Here is a 20,041-nt window from a genome sequence, read left to right as displayed (position 1 = left end):
CTGAAAAATTCTGCAGTTGTAAAGCTTCGAAAGTCTTACGTACAATTATTAAATATTTGGCTTTATCTATGGCTTTACTCAAAGTTGATGTTCAGTAATGTGGTGACAGGACTATGTGTGTCCTTTTAATCTATAGAATTACTTGGTATCCTTAGTGTCTGTAAAACGTTCAGCATTCTCCTTTTATTCTTCAGTTAAGGTAAAAATAAAAGTGCTTTAAATTGAAAGGTAAAATGATACCATGCTACTGCTAAGAGCAAACTACTGAAATTGTCACCAAAATTAATGGGGTTTGCTAAAAGACTTCATGATGTAGCCTCATGCTAATACAGAAACAAATTCCATTTTTTTGGTGTAGTAATACCAAATACACTTGACAGTATGTGCAGTTCTGCTGCCATTAGCTTAGAATGATTGCAGTGAAAGAGAGTTCAGACAAAGGGTCACAATCTCTAGTGAAGTTATGTAGTAGACCTGAAGTTCAGCCATGGAGACAAATGCAGAGGGACTTAGGATTTTGTCTTTGGTTTCTGGTGCTATTGGAAACTTGCAATATAACCGGATGAATGCAATGCATGCTTCTTACCAGTCTCTTGCTGCATATTGGGTTTGTTCATGCATAAGAGTAACTTTTCTTTTAGTTATTTACTCCAGCAAGCCTCACAGACCTAGTTCTCAGTCGTTCATGTCCATGCAAGAGTGGAAGTAAAAGATCAACAATAGCAATGCAGGTTTTTTCTCTGCCTCACCATACAGCTTCAGCCATGACCTTAGAATTACAGCAAGGTTGTGTCTATAGTGTAATTGTATTGTAAGGTAGGTGTAAGTGAGCTTTGTGCTTTTCTAGGTTGGATACTGTCAGGGAGAGAACAACCCATATACAACAGTGACATGTTGTAAAATATAAAAGACAGTAAGGGCAAAACTATGGCTTGACTATAGAATCTGGGTAAACTGGACAGCAACAGTTGTTTTGTCATAATATGGCGATCAAATCATGATGCTTTAGGCTGTAAACCAACTAAATCAGCAGTGAGTTTGTAACACTGAACTCCAGGAGGAAAGTAGGCTATGTCCTCTGGAAGGCGGGAAGAGAGGTAATGCTATCAAGCTTGTCCATCTGGACATAGCCACGGGACTTAAATACATCACAGGATGATAAAGCCCACAAGATTGTAATGTGAGCTGTTGCTTGTCCTGGTTGTTTTCTTTAAGGATGTATGTGTCTGCATTGGCCCATATGATGGGTGCTATAGATATAAATCAGTTGGCAACCTGTGTTGTACTGCAAGATCTACTCAGATACCAGGCAGATCAAGTTGGTGCCATTCCTTCTTGTCTCATCCTATACTAATAAAAAAATACGAATTTCTGAAAGCTTGTTTTCAGCATGTAAGCAGTATAGAAATTGCCAGCCAGAGGTAGATGTGTTCTGGAATAGCAGCTGAAGTTAAGGCAGTGTGGTTGCTTCAGAGGAGCTTAACCAGCTCTTAGAAATCTGAAATATTTGTCTCAATCAGCCAAGAAGTTCTTGACAGTATTTTGCTGGAAAAGTTTGAGTCTTCAAACATGCAACACTTCACAGCAGCATGGCATGGTTGACACAGACAGTTGGTTCTTTAGGTCCATGCTGGAATCAACTCCATAAAATGAATATGTGGTAGCTTGACTGGGCAGTCACCTTGGAGAGAGGTGTCAGGCATAGTGTCTCCCTCTTGATGTCGCACAGCAGGCACTTCAGCTCAAGCATCACGTATCTTAGTGCAAAAAGGAAGGGTTTTTTTTAGAACCACTTTCTCATCATTTAATAGCTTTATTCTTCATTATTTATACCTTGACAGGACCAAATCCTGCTTCTGAAGTAACAACACATTTGTGCTGTTTACAGACTTAAAATGGCAAGAAAATCACAGGTCTGTTTGTGGCCTGGAAACGTCTGTCAGTACTGATTCCCTAGTTAGCCATGACATTGCACAGCTGGAAGGAGCTACAGCGCTGTTTACCTAGGTGATAGAACAGAGAAGATAAGTCTGTCCAAGATAGCAAGCAAGACTGACTTTTTAAATTGTCTGAAGATGCTGAGTTCAGGGGAGGAATGGGGGGAAAAAAAGGGAGCAGCAGCCAAATGCAAGAATATTACTCATAAGCCTGAAATGGTAGGGTCATCTTGATTTGACATATTTCCTCTTCAGCTCCTTATGTTTTGTCTGCTTCACCTCTTGTAGTACTTACACCATCTGGTTTCTACTCTGTCTCTGTCTTACTGTGTTGGGTCAGTCCTGTAATATAAATCTTTAAATTTTGAGACTGGTTTTCTTTATCTATTGTTCAGGTTCAGTTTGAACATACTGGATCTAAAATTCAAGGCTTCCTTTAGTGGAAAGAAAACCACCAAAACGGTCTTTTCCCCCACGTTGCTGAATGTTTTAAAGGTGTTGAAATAGATGGTGGTAAATCATATCAAATGTATTGTGGGACTTTCTCTCCTAATTAAATTCACGATGTGGGGAGATTCCTTAAGGCTGTGGACTGTACCATATTTGAACTTTGGAAGGATGGAAGCAGTAAAGTATGTCAATGGAGCAAGACGCTGTCACGCTCTAAATCTCAGAAGAAGCTCGTTATTAGATGGTGCTGTTGACACTGTGACACTTCTGGGAGGTCTGAAGGTTTCTGCAGCTGCAAAGGCACAGAACTTTTCTCCTTCCAGTAACTTCGCTGCAAGATCTTAGAGTCTGTTAGTGAGTGTCCTATAAAAATATTAAGCTCAAGCACTCCTGTGGGCACACTGTGTGGTATCTTAGAACAGTAACAACAACAATTAATACTGACTTTACTGAAACCCCTTAAGGGAGTACCAGTCTGTAAGATAAGAAAAGTTGCTAAGTATCCTTCATTAATACCAAGCATGTGTTCCAATTCCCTCTGGTCTTGCCCACTCCCATCCAGCACTTTTCAGTTTTTACATCTCTTAAGGTTTATGTCAAGCCAGTGAAACCCATCTTTCCTTTTAAAACCCTTCTTTCACCACTGGGTTGCAGAGGTTATAAAGGGTTCTCCCTCCCTCTTCAGTGGGGAGGGCAAGGAGGGGTGCTGAGAGTGCAGCTATGCAGAATTTCACCTTTCTGTGACTCTGAACCAGGTGTTTATTCCACGGGTTCTGACAACACAGATGACTCTGCATGCTCCTCACCTTACCTGTGGAGTGCCGTCTAGCCTAAAGTCTCGCATGTTCAAACCTGCGACGCAGACCTCTGCCGTGTCAGAGCTGGCGGGCTCCTGCCAAACTGGCCATCCTCCTGCTGTCGATACAGGCTGAACAGTGAATTTTTGAAATTAAGCAGACCGAATGCTCAAGGAATACAGATGTACACTTTCCTCATTCTGCCCACATCTGTCCACAAAGACTAGGCAAAAATTGGACATGGCCTTTTCAGAGGAGGTTATCTAATTTTCCCATTATTCAGCACAGTTGATTATAAATGTTATATAAATGTTGACTTCCAGAGAAAACAAAAGCCAAAAGATTGAACTAATATTTAAAATATTCTTTGGCTTACCACCTTGTATGCTTAACTCTGAAAATTAATAGCAGAACAAAGCACTTATTTTATTCTTTTAATGCTGCTTCTGTTAGCAGAAGCAATCAGCCAACATTCTTATTCAGCAGTCCCAAGTTACGCCTCCTTGCTCACGGAATATCTTATCTCTGACTTGCCAGAAACATAGTATCTCTTTGGTTTTCTACAATGCTGTTTTGTATAGTCTAGTGAAAATATAAGAAACATGTAAAATGTTTAATTTTGCCTTATATGACATGTAGAGGGGCTATTTAGGAGAAAGTTCTGTATAACTTGGAGAGCCACAGAAGCTTGGAGTTGTAAAAATTAAGGTCCGGTTTATTGTGATTACTACTAACATTCCTTTCATTTACCTGAAATTGGGTAGAGTCTGCTGTAAATCTTCATGATTATAGCAAAGTAGAAGGTCAGTTTGAGGAATAGATAGCAATACAGATGGGGTAAGCAATAGCAGACCTATATGACCTGTTGAGGAAATACAGTTCCTTAAAACTTCGTGTCTGGCACTACAGTTGCTGTTCAGTGGTGAGAATGGTTAATGAAATCTGCAGAACTAGGTTGAATTAAATTAAGAACGTACTTCTCTTGAACCTCTAGAGAGAATTTAATTAAAATTGAGATATGAAAATGATGGAAAAGCATGGGTCAGAAGACAAAGTGAACTAGAGGGACTTAAGCCAGTACAGGAGAAGGAAAGCATGACCTGGTACCACTTATGATGTTCCCTTTCTCCTAAAAAATGATGTGCTGTGGCGCATAATACTTGGCGAGGCCAAAGACATTGTGGCTTCTGTTTCACCCATGCTAAAAGAGTAAACATGCACTCTCTGTTGGATCTGACTTTTCTTTCCCAGTTATTAAAGAAGGATGAGGAGGACTCATTTGATTTTGTGGCCGGTTCTTTAAAAAGGTTGATGTTTTATTTGTTAAGCCTAACAAGTGTAGTAGGAGTTTCATAAGTCTGACATACTTACGGTGCTCCCCATGTGCTACTATCACTTGCTGTTCTATCAAGATGGATGTATTTATGCCATGAAATACACAAAGTAGTTTTAAGAACATTGATCTTGAGAAATGAGTGAAGGTGATAGAAAATCAAGCACGCTGCCTGTGCTCTGCTGTTGTGGAATTTCTATTCTTGATGGACTTACTTGGCACTTTGTTACTAATAAGCTCTGTTACTGAGGAAGGTGGAAAATGGAAGCAACATGTATTTCCAAGTCAATTTGGCAACAGTGGTTGGTTGTTAGGTTTTGAGTTTTGTTTTGTTTTTTTCTTGCTTTAGTTTAAACTCGAATGCTGAGAAGCATACTTCTCCCAGGCCTTACAGCATCTATGGCATAATTCAAAAATAACAGTGCAGAAAATGAGAGATAAAGTATGCACTCTTTCTGTAATATTTAGTGGAACTTTCGTTGTTCACCTTTGAATTGCAGATTCTCTAGCACTGAATAATCTGTATCTAAATGTAATGTTGTATTCAGTAAAGCAGTGTTGTTTACTTGGATTTGAATACCTGCAGAATGGAGACTATATTCTCTTGTTCCTGCTCTAATCCTAAGGCCTGTGTAAGTAAAGAGAATGATTTGCTGAAGAGGAAGAAGCAAAGGGAAATTGTCTCCTTTTCTCACCAAGATATTTATTACTCTGATGTTGAGAAGCTACAGTAAATTCAGCTGACGTAATATAGCCAAAATTTAGTGGTCTCTGAATTGAAAAAAGTAGATATAAATCAAATGTGCTTCCTAAACATCTCCTTCAAAGACAGAAGGTGGAAAAGGATCTGAAATGCAGGCACCCTAGGACCAAGGAGCAAGATCATGAAGTATCCTTTTTTTCACAAGCATCTGTTTATCCCCAGCTGAGATTGAGCCTGGAAAATATAAGCACCTGCTAATAAGCATGCACAGTGCTCTCCACCACCACCCCACCCCCCCCCCCCCCCCCAAAAAAAAAAACCCAAAACAAAACCAACACCCCCACCCAAAAAAAAAAAAACAACCCAAAACCAAACAAAAACCACACACACAAAAAACCCCAACCCACACCAGACATCTGTACCCTTTATCTTATGGCATGCTAACAGCCTACAGGGAGGTAGAAAAAGCACCACCTAAAGAAAATGCTTTTGTCATCGCATCCTCTCCTTTTCTCTCTGTGCATCCCTTCCCTCGCACTGGCAAGAAGAAAGCAAAAAGCATGTTGTATGGCATTTGGTTTTAGTTGTCTCCAAGGCAATTTTGTAATCAGATGAGTTTTGCTTCCTTGCTTCAGAACTTTCCATGGATAGCTCTTCAACTATAATCAGATGCTCAGGTTTTTTTCCCAAGCTCCTATTGGCACTTGAGATTGGCCAGCAGTGTTTCACTGTCACGGATTTCAGCAGTATTGCAAGTGGCAGGCAGTATCTCAATTGAATACCAATTCCTTTAAAATCATTCTTGATGGCTCACCAGGGTCTAACTCCAGAGAACTCTTGCAGAAGTTCTTACATGGTTTTCACTTCTGTGAGTCTTGCATCTTAAAACATTGTATATTCCTGTAATGCCCAGGAAGCTTAGTTACTTGTTCTTAAGTGTATGGTGGCTTAGTTGTTAATATAGTATGCGGAAGACTGTATAATTAATGCTTTTAAAAAATAAAGTATAGCCTTGCTTATATTGTGAAATTTTTTATATGGCCAAGGCTTCAGGAACATGTAGGAAATGAAAGACCTTACAAGCACACCAATGTTTTTTTTTTTTTTTAAGTTGGAAGCAGGTTGCCAATTCTCAAAAAAAAAATGCTTGTGTTCTATTTAGGATCTATCTTTAGGGCAGGCAATCAGAGGTAAGAACCTTGTGTTGCTGCATTTCACTAAAATTTGAAGCCATGAGGTGATGGGTTTTATAATCTTTCATTAAATTGCATAGTCTTCAAAAGTCTGGAGGGAGGGTTCGGCTTCCACCTCCCATGGCAAGTCTGTGGGAGTTTGGTGCCCTTTGGTATCTCTGTGCAGTGACACTTCCATAGCAGAAGGTGGGTTCAACTTATAGGGGAAAAAAAAAATCAGTCTGATTTAGGGAAGATTGGTCTCTCTTTAGTCAAATGAGTGTTCAGGTTTTGTCTGACTGAGTTTACACACCAGAACACCAGATGTAAAATGTGCATAGGCTCTGCTGCTAACAAAAATGAGCAGAAACTCCCCTTAATTTCAGTGGTTATTGATTGGATCAGATGATTTATGAGATAATCCTCGGTATTCAGAGACCTAGAAGGAAATTTCAGCACTGTTCATGAAAAATCAGATATGTTTTTATGTTGTATTTACTTACTAAGGCAGTCTGTCTGGCCCAGTGTGTCTTTGAAGCATTCATTCAGTATCCTGTTTTGGTTAAGGCTGGTAACTTGGCTTGTTGTACTGTTAACATGGCACTGCTACACAGTTCCTGAAGAGAGGGAGAATCCACTTGGTGAACCAGCTGTTGGGTTTGGGTAAGCTATTACATACCACCTTGTAGCAGCTGATGTCAACAAGGAAGACTGTAACTGCTAAATCTAGTAGAAATGTGCTTAAACGGGAAACGGAATAAATCGACCTTTTCCTGGACTTCTCTGAACTGTCTGTTCAGTTCTGTGTTACTCCTCAAAACCAAACAGACTTCACGACTGTTGCTTCAGCTTGCAAAGCGAAGTTAATTGTATGGGAAACTCAACAGTAGAAACAAAATTCTCGTAAGAAGTTGAGCTGTGACCAAGTAATTTGACCATGGATCTAGACTGGTCATTTCTTGTTTCCTAGGCATTTTTTAAAAAGCACTTCAAAGATGTCACCTTCAGAAACATTTAGTGCAGGTCTAGCATACTATGCTCAAGTCGGGGGGTTGTACAGTTCTATGGGAGCCGCGTTAGGTTAACGTTGAAGATCTCTGAAAACTCCGTACCTGAGTATCTTTTTCCAGGTACTTGTCTATGAAATTCCAATGGTAAATACCTATATGTCTGTATAGGTGGTCAAATGTGGGTTTTATGCTGTTGCAGTGTCTATGGTATTCACACAACATTTTCTCACGTTGCTTGTGTGATAGCAAGAGGTGGAGCTCACTCCTTGTTTTCAGACTCATACTGGATTAATCTAGTCAAGGCTGTGGAGATGTAGTCAAGGTCTTGCTCGTCTGGGTGGTGCTTTTGGGTGGGCTTCACCCCAGGACAAGCATACTAGAAATCATATTGTGAGTTCCTACTGTCTGACTTTGTTTACAGATTGTCTTTTAACATTGTTGAAGACTTGTAGGTTTTTTTCTCGCTTATTCTTCTGGAGTGTCTGTTCTAGATTTGCTTTAGACTTAACCTTTTTTTTTTTTTTTTTTTTAATTTTGGCTTTAGTTGTAAGTGATCACAGTAACAAAACTTGCTTGGATGTCCCAAGTGAAACTTTTGTTTTGAACTTTGAGTCAGGGCGATGGGCTGACTTTTTGTTGTGGTGGTGGTGAAAAGTGCAATTCCAGAGACTGTTCCCCAAGAACTATTTTTTCACTTTACTAGTATTGCTATGCATTTTTTTATCACTCTCTTGTTGACATACACTGCCTGAGACCACAATATGAATTGCAGGTTCTAAGCGGACTTCTGCACTAGGGCCATTCAAGTCAGTTGCTATTCTGGCTTCCTTGGTAATTTATTCATGTCAGTGGTCAAGACACAAACCTTGGAGGGTGAGAAGGGGGAAGGAACTGTGTCCTGTGAGGTACAATGCAGCGTGTATTGCCACTTATCTGGGAACGTCTTTGTAACTGTACTTCTGGCTCTGGTACCCATGAGTAATAGTGTTCTGAGCTTAAGGCATAAAACCCCTATGGAGTCCTCCCCCATCAGGCAATCCCTTCTGTCCTCTCTTTTTTCCCTTTTTATTGATCATCTGATTGTCTATTTCTGTCTTATTAAACATAATTCTTCTGTAATTCAGATATCGCTTTTCTGACCTGCAGATTCTTGGAGTGTTGTATTTTCTCATGCTGCGTTTGCGTGATTAATGTTTACAGTTGGTATAAAGTATCAGCGAAGCAGTCACGTTGGTATAAAGTATCAGCGAAGAGTTTTGACTTCAAGAGCAATCCGTGTTGACGGCACAGCAGTTTTGCTGCTTTGGTAAAACTGCTACAGCCTAAGTCTTGCAATAAAACTGCATTATGTTTCTGTGTCAGAGGTAACATTTCTGAGAGTCTTACTTAGGATGGGAGGAGTCCGTAGATTAGGTTGAAGCAGCAGCACAAATTACAGCTGTTACCAAACATGGAGTACTAATACTTGTATGTTGAGCAGCAGTTGGTTTGGTTTGGTTTCTTTTCTCCCAGCCTCCTGACTGAAACAACTTCAACTCTACAATTTTGCGGGTACTGTAGGTATGACTGTTCTACTCTGATGTATGTTTAAAACCTTTCACTTCTCTCTAGCCTTGTCACTCTGACTATTCAAGTTTGTAGTCCTGATACTGAGAAAACTTGGTAACTGGTAATGGTGGATAGCATCTACCATTTTGGCTTAATGCTTTTGCCAATGTTGATGTGCTTGGATTGTATCCATGAGGAAAACTGCTTTTGATGATCTTTGGAGGTCTTTTGCAATAGTTTATATTTTGAAAAGCTAATACAGAATACCTAGTTTCTCAGGTCAAGTCAGCTGAAGGCTCAAAAGTTGTATGGAAGCTTAGCAAAAGTAATTTCCTATTGCCACCAATATTTTAATGCTAAAACTGTTCCTTTTTTTGTTTGTTTGTGTTTGCATAGAAACTATGTGAGGGAATTCTAAACATCCTTGAAAAAGACACAAAAACTTCATGTAAAGTTGCCTGCCTGGAGGCCCTGCGGATTCTCTCCAGGGACAAGAAGGTTTTAGTGCCTGTAACCACGAAGAGGAACATGCAGATCCTCATGAGGCTAGCAAAGCTGGACACTGTGGAAGATCCTTTGGAGAGAGTGTCTGAATTTCCTGTTATAGTAGAAGCTTTAAAATGCCTCTGTAACATAATTTTTAATAGCGCTATTGCACAGAAGCTCAGTTTGGAGCTGAATCTTGCAGCTATGCTCTGCAATCTTCTGGAAAAATGCAAGGACCAACAGTTTGTTGATGACATTAAATGCTTTGATTTGCGTCTCCTCTTCCTCTTGTCGCTTCTGCACACAGATATTAGATCGCAGTTGCGGCAGGAATTACAAGGGGTGCAAGTTCTGACTCAGGCTTTGGAAAGTTCCCTGAGTGTAAGATGGACAGAAGAATATAAAGCAGCGGAAGATCGTGACAGGCCTCCTTTATCTTTGCAAGAGACAGATTGTGCCATTGAGGCACTAAAGGCTCTTTTTAATGTCACGCTTGACAGTTGGAATGTCCACAGCGAGGTAAGGCTTAGCTCAAGTGTTTTTTAAATTTGTTTTGTTTAGCCTGCAGGAGCCAGAACAGCAGGTAGATACACAAGAGGCAGTTGTCCAAGCCCCAGAGCAAGGATGTGAATACTTAACTTTTGCCACTGTAATTTTGATGGAATATGATTGCGTTTTTCAAAATAGCAGCTAAGGTAGTCTTGAAATTTTGCATCATAATTTGTATGCAGAATAAGTGTGAGAAAATTTGTCAGTCTGAGTTCTGGTTGTGTCATGTATTGATGATCTTGGGTTTTCAAGAGGTGTTGAGTCTTTAACGTTCATGGTTTTGAATTCCAAAATAACTTTTTTTTTCTTGTCACTACTTAGGCAAAAAAAATCTAATCAATACATTTTCTGTGTAATGGGAGAGTAGCTTGCTATATATAATGCAAATTAGAACTGTTAAGTTTCCAAATATGAAATAGTTGTCTTTGCATTTTAAGAGTCTGAGATTTCTGAAAGAAAACAAATACTGTTCACTAATAATTAGCTGGCTAGGAAAAATTTTTTAATGTAAATGTATCAGATGGCTACATCTCTGGACATTGTGAACTATAGCAATAGGGTAATAATTAGAGCTGAGAAGTCTCCCTAGTTTTCTTCTGGTTTTCTGGTCATGATAAGCACATCAACTCTAATTTTTAAGAAATAACTCTGAAGAAAGAGTGGTACTGTTTTTAATATCTTTTTCTCCCAACCTCAGGTTTGGACTCGAACGTAAACTTTTAAGATGAGGTCAAGTATGAGAACCAAACACATTTTTATTGTTATGTCTTATCAATAAGATTTATCTTGGTTTTTTCATTACAACATCAGATCTATTTTTTCTCGCAGACAAATATGCTTCCTATGTGTTGCATCCCTAAATTTATAAACAGAAATTATAAGGAGATAACTTTATTTGTTGAATAAGCTAAGTCTGTGCTGCAGTAATAGTATTAAATAGGGAATCTTTCTTTTTAGTACACATCATATTGTCTCTAAAACACTGCTGTTAACTTTTCACTAGGCATTGTAAATATGCAGCATATAAAACTAAGAAGAAGTTTACAGTAGTTAAAACTGACAAATACTTGTCCTCTTTAGTGCATTGGACTAAACAGTAAATATTACATTAATCAGAACATTAAGGAATGTAAAACTTGAGAAAAGTCTGAAGTTTATTCTTTGTTTTAATCTCTTAAGTATATGCTGAATAAGAAATCCTGAAATTTAAGATTAAGTGGGTGGGTGGAAAAATCGGAGATACTAATACTTCAAATTTCAAGGAAATATGAAGAAAATGAGGGGCTTTTCTCTTGTTTATATTCGTGGGTTAGACATTTATTAAAAATATCTTTACCTTTGTCAGAGAAAGTTCTTTGTATAGACAAATGATTGTTCTGGAGGTAGGAACCTCAGTGGAGAAAAATGACCCAAAGTCAAGCATATATAACACAGCTATATGAATGTTCGCTACTTCAAAGTTTGAAAAACATAATCTTTGTGGTTATTACTGTGTGGAGGAAATAATGTCAGGTGTTAAGCTGGAAAATGAAGCTATATTACACGTTCACCTCTTGAGAAGTAAGTTTGTGAAATCCAAATCTTGAAGTTGGTAAACTTTTACAAAATACTGGGAATCCTGAGAGATAAAAGCCCAGTTTACCCCCGAACAGTGGGCGGGAGGTGGCACACAGCTGTGGCCGTACCTGATGGGGTTTTGTGTGGTCGCTGTCTGTAGAATGAGGGAGGCTTTGTCCTACAAAACTTTTCCTCCCTAAAAAGCCCAAGCATGCAGCTGTCAGGAAAATTTCCTGCAGATTGGAGGAAATTCTGGTGTTAGTCAGCTTTTATTTATTTATTTATTTGGATGAGAGTTTAAGATATTCTGGGGTGGGAGAAGGTTTTTTTGTGTTTTGAGATAAAGCTTATATAACAAGTCTTTACTAAAAGTTCCTAAAAGCAAGGAACCTTTAAATTAAAGAGCTCTTTAGTAGTTGTAAACTGTTAGCCAGAGATGTTGGGTGATATTCTGCTTAGCAAGTATCCCTGTGGAAATATTAATGATCTCTAAGAAGAGTTAAACAGCATGTTAATTAAGTGGGCTGAAGATGCAGAATTTGAAGAGATTACAAACAGCAGACAGGATGGAAAATAAAAGGAGAGCAGAGAGGTTGGGCATGTGGGTAGAAAACTAAATGAGATCTATCCTAAAGGGGAAAGAACCATTTGAAACACCAGTATTTAATGACTGGAGATGGTTTCAAAGTAGCGAAGCCAGACAAGAGCTGCAGGTGGTGCATTTGGCAGATTTGGATGCTGATGTTACAAAAGATGCATTGGGGCGCTTTGTGCTAGGTCAAACACACCAGAACATATGATGGATGCCAAGAAGAGCTAATGAAAAAGGACGAGGACTGTGATACACAAAGTTAAATGATTGCAGTTATTGGTGTACTTTTGTGTGGCTGCTCTCTGGTGGGAGATTGGAAGGGGGAATTGCTTAGAGAGAGAGCAAAAGTAGGGCGAATAAGGTTGCTGAGAGTAGAGAAGTTATTAATGAAATGGAGAAAAGCTATCAAGGGAACAGAAGCAAGTGAATTAGAAAAAGAAACAGACTGGGTGGGGAATGAAACTTGGCAGCAAAAGGTCTAAATGAGGAGGCGGCACATGAAATGAAGAACATATGTAATCTAAATGGATGAAGAGGCGGCTGGGTGTAAATACAGGAAGGCAGACAGTAGTGGTATATTAGGAATAGTGGTTTGGAATTGGGCAAATGGTTGTAACGGGGTTTTCTGGTAGTGAAGGCTCATTTAACTGGAAAAAAGTCCTCAGCGACTTTCACAAGGCCTAGTTAAAAGGCCAGTTACGTTACGTTCAGCGTACTCTAAGGTACAGTCCTTTTATTGATAGGGATGGATGTTATGATCTAATAGGTATTTTCCATCTTTAATTTTTATTATTCTAGTGACCAGAAACCCCCACTTGCAATCTTCAAAATGAAAAAATATCTTCATAATTTATATTTATATAGAATGAATCTCATCAATTTCGTTACATGGCTGCCATCCTTCGACACTGCTTATTAACTGCGGGCCCTACTGAGGACAAAACTGAAGAGTTGCACAGGTTGGTAGAATTGCAGAACCAATCTATTTTAAAAGGTTGTTGTTTTTTTTTAATAGAAAAAAAAATACTTTGTCTAAAATCTAAAGTGGAAGTTTGAGAAACAATGAAAACTATTAATTTTGAGTAAAATATTGTTAATCTTTTTGATGAAAGCTGTTTGCCTGAAATATTGTTTAAGCACGTCCACTATTCGAGAGAAAAAGTGGCTGGCAAGATTGTTAATTTTGATCAATAATAATGAAGCTGACCTTTTTGAAATCTTTTGTGCGTGTGCGTGTAACTGAGGATGGAAACGCATGTCGAAGTTCTAGGGGCAGTGCTGTTTGAAGTGGAATGCAACTTCTCGTTTTGCACAGAAGCTGATGGAAAAACTGCATTTTAAGATTTTTTTTTTAACGTAACTTTTGCGATAATCACGGATTGAGGTGGAAGTAACAAGTTGATATTTTATCTCCAATACTTCTAGGCTGCTTTATTAAAAGTACAAATATCAGTTCCCTGGTAATAATCTTCCCCCCCCCCCCCCCCCCAAGTTGCATGAATCATCTTGCAGTTTTAGGTGCATTGGTTGGGGTTTTTTCCTCAGTCCTGCACCAACTGTTTGTTATGTATTTGCAGCCAATAATTCAATCAAAATTCAGAGTGTTTTTAGTGAGGTGGTGATTCTCTGTTCATTGTTACTAGTTGTTTGGGGTTTTTTCCATGACATCTTTATTTTTATCCAAGTAGGTCAGCTGTTCATAGGGCCTGACAGTACAGTAGCTTCAAACACTATGCCATGTTATCTCTTGGCAATGAAGTTATTGCTATTTTCTTCTTCAGAGATGTCCATATATCTAAGTGTAGGATCTTTTGAAGATGATCTTCTGAACTGCAGTCTCCAGGAAGAACGATACAGCTTTTCACACCCAGCAGTCTTGAAAGTGTTAAATGAACTTGATTAAAATCTTGGAAAGCTCTTAGAGATCAACAGTCTTAGTAGGTGAACATCCTACATCAGAGGATGTAAAATCCTACATCAGAGCTCTTCTCAGTTGGTGCAAACTAGTTTAGAATAATTTAGGATACTACTGCAGTAGTTGCCGTGACTAAAGTTAGCGCTGAGCGTGTCCTAAAAGGCAGTCAGTATTTTCTTTGCTGCTGCTTATGGTGAGTGTTTTGCCTTCTCATCCTCCTTTAAGGGATGGACCAGTGGGAATAAGTTCCCCACTGCTAGGAAAATTGAACAGATTTGGATAAATTCAACAACTACAAGAGGACAGAGATCGGCCTTTAGCATTTAAGCTTGTACATAGTCAGCAAGACTGCCTGATATTCTGGTGAATCATTATACAGCTGATGCTCTTCCTGTGAAAACATGTTCTGTTTCCTTGTCCAGGAATCTGATTAGTCTAATCAGCCTGTAAAATATATTACCCTCTAAAATTTAATTATCTTGTGCTATTGCAAAAGGATGCATGTTATTCAGGTCCTTTTGGTTTTAGCTTTTGCAGGCACTTGCAGATGAGATCCAAAAAGGGTTTTACATACAGAAGTAGGCAGCTGTGGAGAATATGTAGTATGAGTGTGATTTCTTCCTTGTTCTTTTTCAATCAGAAGGGATATTCTGTATAGAGATGCTGTCCACATGGACCTTATGGAGACACCAAGTCAGGCAAGGATTCTCCATAATTCTGAAGGGAGAAGCAGAAAAGAAATCAGGATGGTTATCACTGCGTTGTGTCACTTCAGTTGTTTCCCCTTCTCCATTGGGCTCAGTATAGCACTGCATCGGTCTTTCTGTTATGCTGGGAAACCAGCTTTCTCCCTGTTAGCTAATTGTAGCCAGTTTGTTTAGCTCGAGTTGATAGAAGAAGAATACAAGTATAGTATTGCTGCACATAGTATTCAATCTTGATTTATGTCATACTCGATGTTTTTTTAACATGCTAGAAAAGCACTGCCTGGGTTTTTACTTCCGTGATTCAAATATTTCAGCCCGTTTGCAGAACCTGAGTTTTGTCTTTTGAATGCTACAGGGTGCAATAAAAGCTGAATAATGTAATATACTTTTCCACCAAGACTACTCATCGCAAGGCAGCCCTGGAATAGAAAAGGTACAGTCAGAAGTAATGCCCCTGCAAATCCTCAGAGGGATCAGGGGCTTGGATCAGAGAGCCTCACTTCAGTCCCCTGATGTATTTGGTCAAACAAAACTCTCATGTCCTGATAGAGGCTTCAATAATGAATAAGTAAACTTGTGTTAGCAGACTATAGCTAATATAGCACAGCTAAAAAAAATGAGGCTGTGCTGTTGTTTGGGCTGTTCAGTATGCTGGACTTTGACTGTGCAATCTTTATTGCTAGAGATGAGGTGTGAGTTGGAGAGCAGAGTGCAACTTCTTCCTCTGCTTTCCACCTGGAGCCTATCAGTAAGGCAATTATGAAAATAATGTTAAAAATGGAATAAAGTGTAAGCAGTGTTGAATGCAGAATAAATTTTATGAAGCATCAGGGAGACATAAGTATATTTCTTAGAATTGCTGATCACTTGCACTTCTCTAAGTTTGTAAATCTGCAGAATGTAAGATGCTTAAATGAAGGGTTCGGGCAGCCTGTTAAAGCACATGGTATGAATGCGTGTGCTCTGGATGTTTATTTTATGTGAGCATCAGATCTTGGATACAGGCCCTGAGCTGTGATGTACTGATTGGCATTGTGACTCTATTTCTAATAAATAAGCAGAAGTTACCTATAAAAAAAAAATCTTAACTAATTTAGCACCTGGTATTGTTGTCATTATTGTGGTTGTCATTACTTAACATTTGAATATGAACAGCTTAAAGCACCACATATTAGAGTGAGTGCCATTTTTGCCGACTAACAAGGTTTTAATCAAGGCATTCAGCAGCTCTAAATAGGCCTTTGCTTCTGAATTTGCATATCAGGAGGGGGCTGGGAGCATGAGTGGGTGGATGTCATGTCCCAGTGATTAATGATCTCTAGGAAGCCGAAAAGGGGAGAGTAATATACGCAGTATTTCTACCCCCTGGAGTAGGAATGCAAACACTATTGTGCAGATCTGTGCATAGTCACTGACTTCCTGGTAGCTGGAGAATTTCATACACTCCTCTACCACAAATAAAACTGTCAGTGGAGTGACAAAGATCAGAAAGCCGGGCTTCACTTATTGAAAAGAATAGCTCAGACACAGTGATCCAGAAAATTAATTTTGTAGGTGTTTGGGAACTTGGTTGTTTAATAAGAAACTGGTAAAAAGAGAACTTTGGATGAAAGGCCTGAAGCCACCAAATATTTGTTGAATTTCAGTCTGTTTTGTTTCTGACTATTCCTGAATTATTGGAGGGCAATAACTTCCATGATATAAAAGCTGTATCTTAAACAGGAATTGGAAACAAAAGAGAACAAGCTTTCCAAAAAGTAGAAGTTGTCTGAATTTCAGTTGCTAAAAGAGCAAAAGGGAGATGGCACAATGTGGAAGAGCCACCCAGTCTGATCAGACCAAACGCAGTACATTGGTTAGAAATCCTATTACATTTGATTGCCATGATTTGCTTTCTGTTGTACTAAACCTTTGTTAGAATTGTATTGATAACATAAAAACTGAGGGCAGCTTCTGAGTAAATTTTACTAAAAGTGTTAAATGAAGTTGTTTGTTTGAAAAGTTTTCTCTATTCTTGGAACACTTTGCCAATCCTTAAAACATCGGTGCTCTTCATTTCATTGATAGCTTTGAGATCTGTATATGTAGGCCTAAATAGTTCTGTAATATTTCTAAATATATCCATTTATAAGTTCAGTTGAGCATCAGCAAGTAAATAATGACAGAATTCTAATTTTTGCAGCATCTGTGTAACTTAGCCCCATATTCAGGAAGAGTAGAAACGCAAGTCTGTATAATGAGAACAGGATAGATAGCAAACTCAAGGGATGTGTACCATACAAGAGACCCTTGCAAAGTAAGTTCCATCTTACTCCATTAAAGAGGAGGGAGGGACCCTGTGGTCTACTTTAAATCACTTAATGGATATTTGGGAAGCACTCCTCTCTGTGCTTTGTAGAATGCAAAGACTGCCAGTTCCTGAAAGGTAGTGCTTGGTAAATAAACCTCAATCTTTTTTTCTTTTTTTTTTCCTCTTTTTTTTTTTTTTCTGATGTGTTAAAAGCCTTCTGTATTTCCTATATACTACAAGCTAAGTAAAAGTCAAAATATTTCAGAGGACCTGAGAAATTGCCACCGTGCCCCACTGTTACAGGAGGAGGAGATGTTTTCTATGGTGTACTTTGTCACATTAATGGTGGTAATATTGATGTGTTGTAAAATGCCTGAAGTTTCAAGGAAGGAAAAAAACCTCTGATCACTGCAAATCAATGTGAGAGTTCCCCCTGCTGTCCTGCAAGATCAGCTGCTGTAACACAGTGCTGGAAGCTGTGCCTTATCTATGGGGTAGGATACTGCGTGGAATGGAAGTAATAATGCACTGCTGTGGTACCGCTTTTGGAGCTTTTGTCTGTCTTTTTCCTGATTTGTTCCAAGAGCCAGCACTCAGGCGATAATGTATACCACCTTCTTTAAAACCCAGAGAGTAGAAAATAAAGCATTGTTTGAGTTGCAGGGCCTCTTTTTGGTTGCAGTTGTACAAACAGTTTATGGTGAGTTCTACTCTGGTTTTAATTCTTTCTTCCAAATGAATAATGAATTTTTAAAATCTGTTTCAGCAATGCAATCAACCTCTTAAGCAATGTTCCCGTTTCTTGCTTGGATGTTCTTATTAGTCCATCATCCCAAGAGGAGTCAGATATAAAATACAATGGTATGAATATGGGAGCAATTCAAATTTTACTGGATTTCATGGAGAAGAGAATAGACAAGGTATGGGCTGCAAAGATGCTTCACAAAAGGGGCCTCTTTCATTAAAGGAAAAGTGCAGATATGTAAAGCTTCTTACAAACCTTTCAGACAGTATCTAGCACAAATATGGATGTCCTTGCTTCTAGATTGTGAGGCATGTCAAAATTGAGAACCGATTCCTGTAAATATCTGAAGCATACTTGCTTGCGGGTGTGAGAGGATGAACATTTGGCTTGTTGTTTAATATCTATGTAAAGTTCATGTTTTGGCTGTCATATAGGACTTCTTTGAAGGGTTCGTAGGATTTGAAAAGAAAACATTTTTAAGAGCAAATTTTCGTTTGTATTTTGGTTTTATTTTAGGGAAGCAGCTATAGAGAAGGTCTGACTCCAGTTCTCAGTTTATTAACTGAATGCTGCCGAACTCATAGGAATATCAGGAAGTTTATCAAAGCTCAGGTAAGTAAAATACTTGTCAAAATTTGAATATGAAGCTAATGACAAACTTTTTGATGTTTGTACATCAGTGCAAGTCACTGATACTTTGAAAGTATGAATGGTTTCATATTAAATTACCCACAAATTTCTCTGTAGTATTTTTTCCTGTTAGGTCTCTGACAACTGTCAGCTGTAGAAATAATTTTTCAATCATGTAAACCAATAGGTATTATGGCCTAAGTTCCACGATGCGTTTTGTGGAGCTGTTAAATAATAACGTTAGGGGTATTGTAACACTGTGTTAATGTGGGTCACCATGGATCATGTGACATAGGGGCAAAGAACTCGGTGAGGTCTGTCCCTTTACATCAGAGCATATAAAAAAAAAAATTCCAGTGCAGTTAATAAAACTTTGCAAAGCTGTGTGGTAGCCAGTAAGGCTACAGGTGTTTTCACGGGTTCTGCTTGAGCTTTAGTTTGACCTCAGCAGGCAGGAGTCATTGGAACTGAAACTTGTGTACCAGTGCGTGTCAGCTGTTCTGTCAGAGTAAAACTCTGTCCCTGAACAGAGGCACACTTCATCACTTGGTCTCTTAAAAGAGCTGTTTAATACAGTACAGGCTGTTTTTACAGGAAAAAAGATTTCCATCCCTTGGTTAAAGATCTAAAGGATCTCTACAGCTTGGTAGTGGGGTGTGGTGGTTTTTGTTCTGCTGCTTTTTCTGTAGTCGAGTGGAGAAAAGTTAAAAGATGAGAAAAGGAGAGCCAGCTGAATCCAGCTGAGAAATGTTCTCTTTCGTAAGCTGCAGTGATTTTTCGGGTTGCACTGTAGATGCTGCTCCAAGATCAAAGCTGCGCTTGAATTCATAAATGGAGTTTATAATGGAAAAGAGCATATTTTGCATATGTTTTTTCTACCTCTTCCTACTATACCAGGAAAGAGTTTTTGAGGAGTTTAAGAAACTTGTTCTTGGTGTTTATTGTTTTTGTTCACAGCGGTTCTTTCTTAGGATACTCTTCTAATCTGTTAAGTTAAAAAAAAAAAGTTGCAGAGCCAAATGTTCAGAAGTTAGAAAATGAAGTTGTCCGCATGTTTTTACGACATCTCGGCATCTAGATGTCAAGATATAACTGCATGCTGTCTCTTACCACAGGACCACTGTCTCATATAGTGCACAGAATGGATGGATGCTGCTAACTGCGTGACCGGATGTTTGATATTTTGAATTTCCCTCATTGTTAAGTGTTGGCCTTAGGCTTTATTTATTGTGCCCTATTCAAATCCTGATCTGAAGACAGAATGATTAATTTCCTCATGGACTGTCCTATGGCACTCATCACTGTATTAGTATTTGCGTATTCTAAAAATGTTAATTCATTCTTACAACACTCTGTGAAATGGCAGTCATGGTACTATTCCCATTGGGGAAAGTAAGCAGGGACAAAGTAAAATGCTTTTGCTAATTGTTTGAGTACTTAGTTTGAAAGAGACGATGTCTGTTCTTTTCTAAGTAGTCAATACTTGAGCATTCATTTGTTTAAGTATCGGTTCCTAGTCAGTCTGATTTCAGTAGTAATTGTGCAGTGATTTTGCACAGAACATGAAATTTTTACATTAGACACCTAGAAGACAAAGGACCTGCAATTTCTTATAACACT

The 20,041-nt window shown here is 38.7% G+C and overlaps 1 protein-coding gene across 3 annotated transcripts in view; it reads left to right on the top strand.

Moving 5' to 3' along the window:
- The window catches only part of RIC8B (RIC8 guanine nucleotide exchange factor B), a 37,712-nt gene that overhangs the window by 5,628 nt on the left and 12,043 nt on the right, over window positions 1-20,041 (top strand). For all 3 annotated transcript variants that reach the window (XM_075754117.1, XM_075754129.1, XM_075754123.1), the window contains 4 exons: window positions 9,347-9,955; window positions 12,999-13,093; window positions 17,813-17,966; window positions 18,308-18,403. In XM_075754117.1, the coding sequence (XP_075610232.1) occupies window positions 9,347-9,955; window positions 12,999-13,093; window positions 17,813-17,966; window positions 18,308-18,403 (954 nt within the window). The remainder of the gene's footprint in view (window positions 1-9,346; window positions 9,956-12,998; window positions 13,094-17,812; window positions 17,967-18,307; window positions 18,404-20,041) is intronic.

Source organism: Balearica regulorum, chromosome 1 (genome assembly GCF_011004875.1).
Source record: "Balearica regulorum gibbericeps isolate bBalReg1 chromosome 1, bBalReg1.pri, whole genome shotgun sequence".
NCBI lineage: Eukaryota > Metazoa > Chordata > Aves > Gruiformes > Gruidae > Balearica > Balearica regulorum.
Note: the sequence above shows the minus strand (reverse complement) of the source record. Positions and strands in the feature narration are given on the sequence as shown.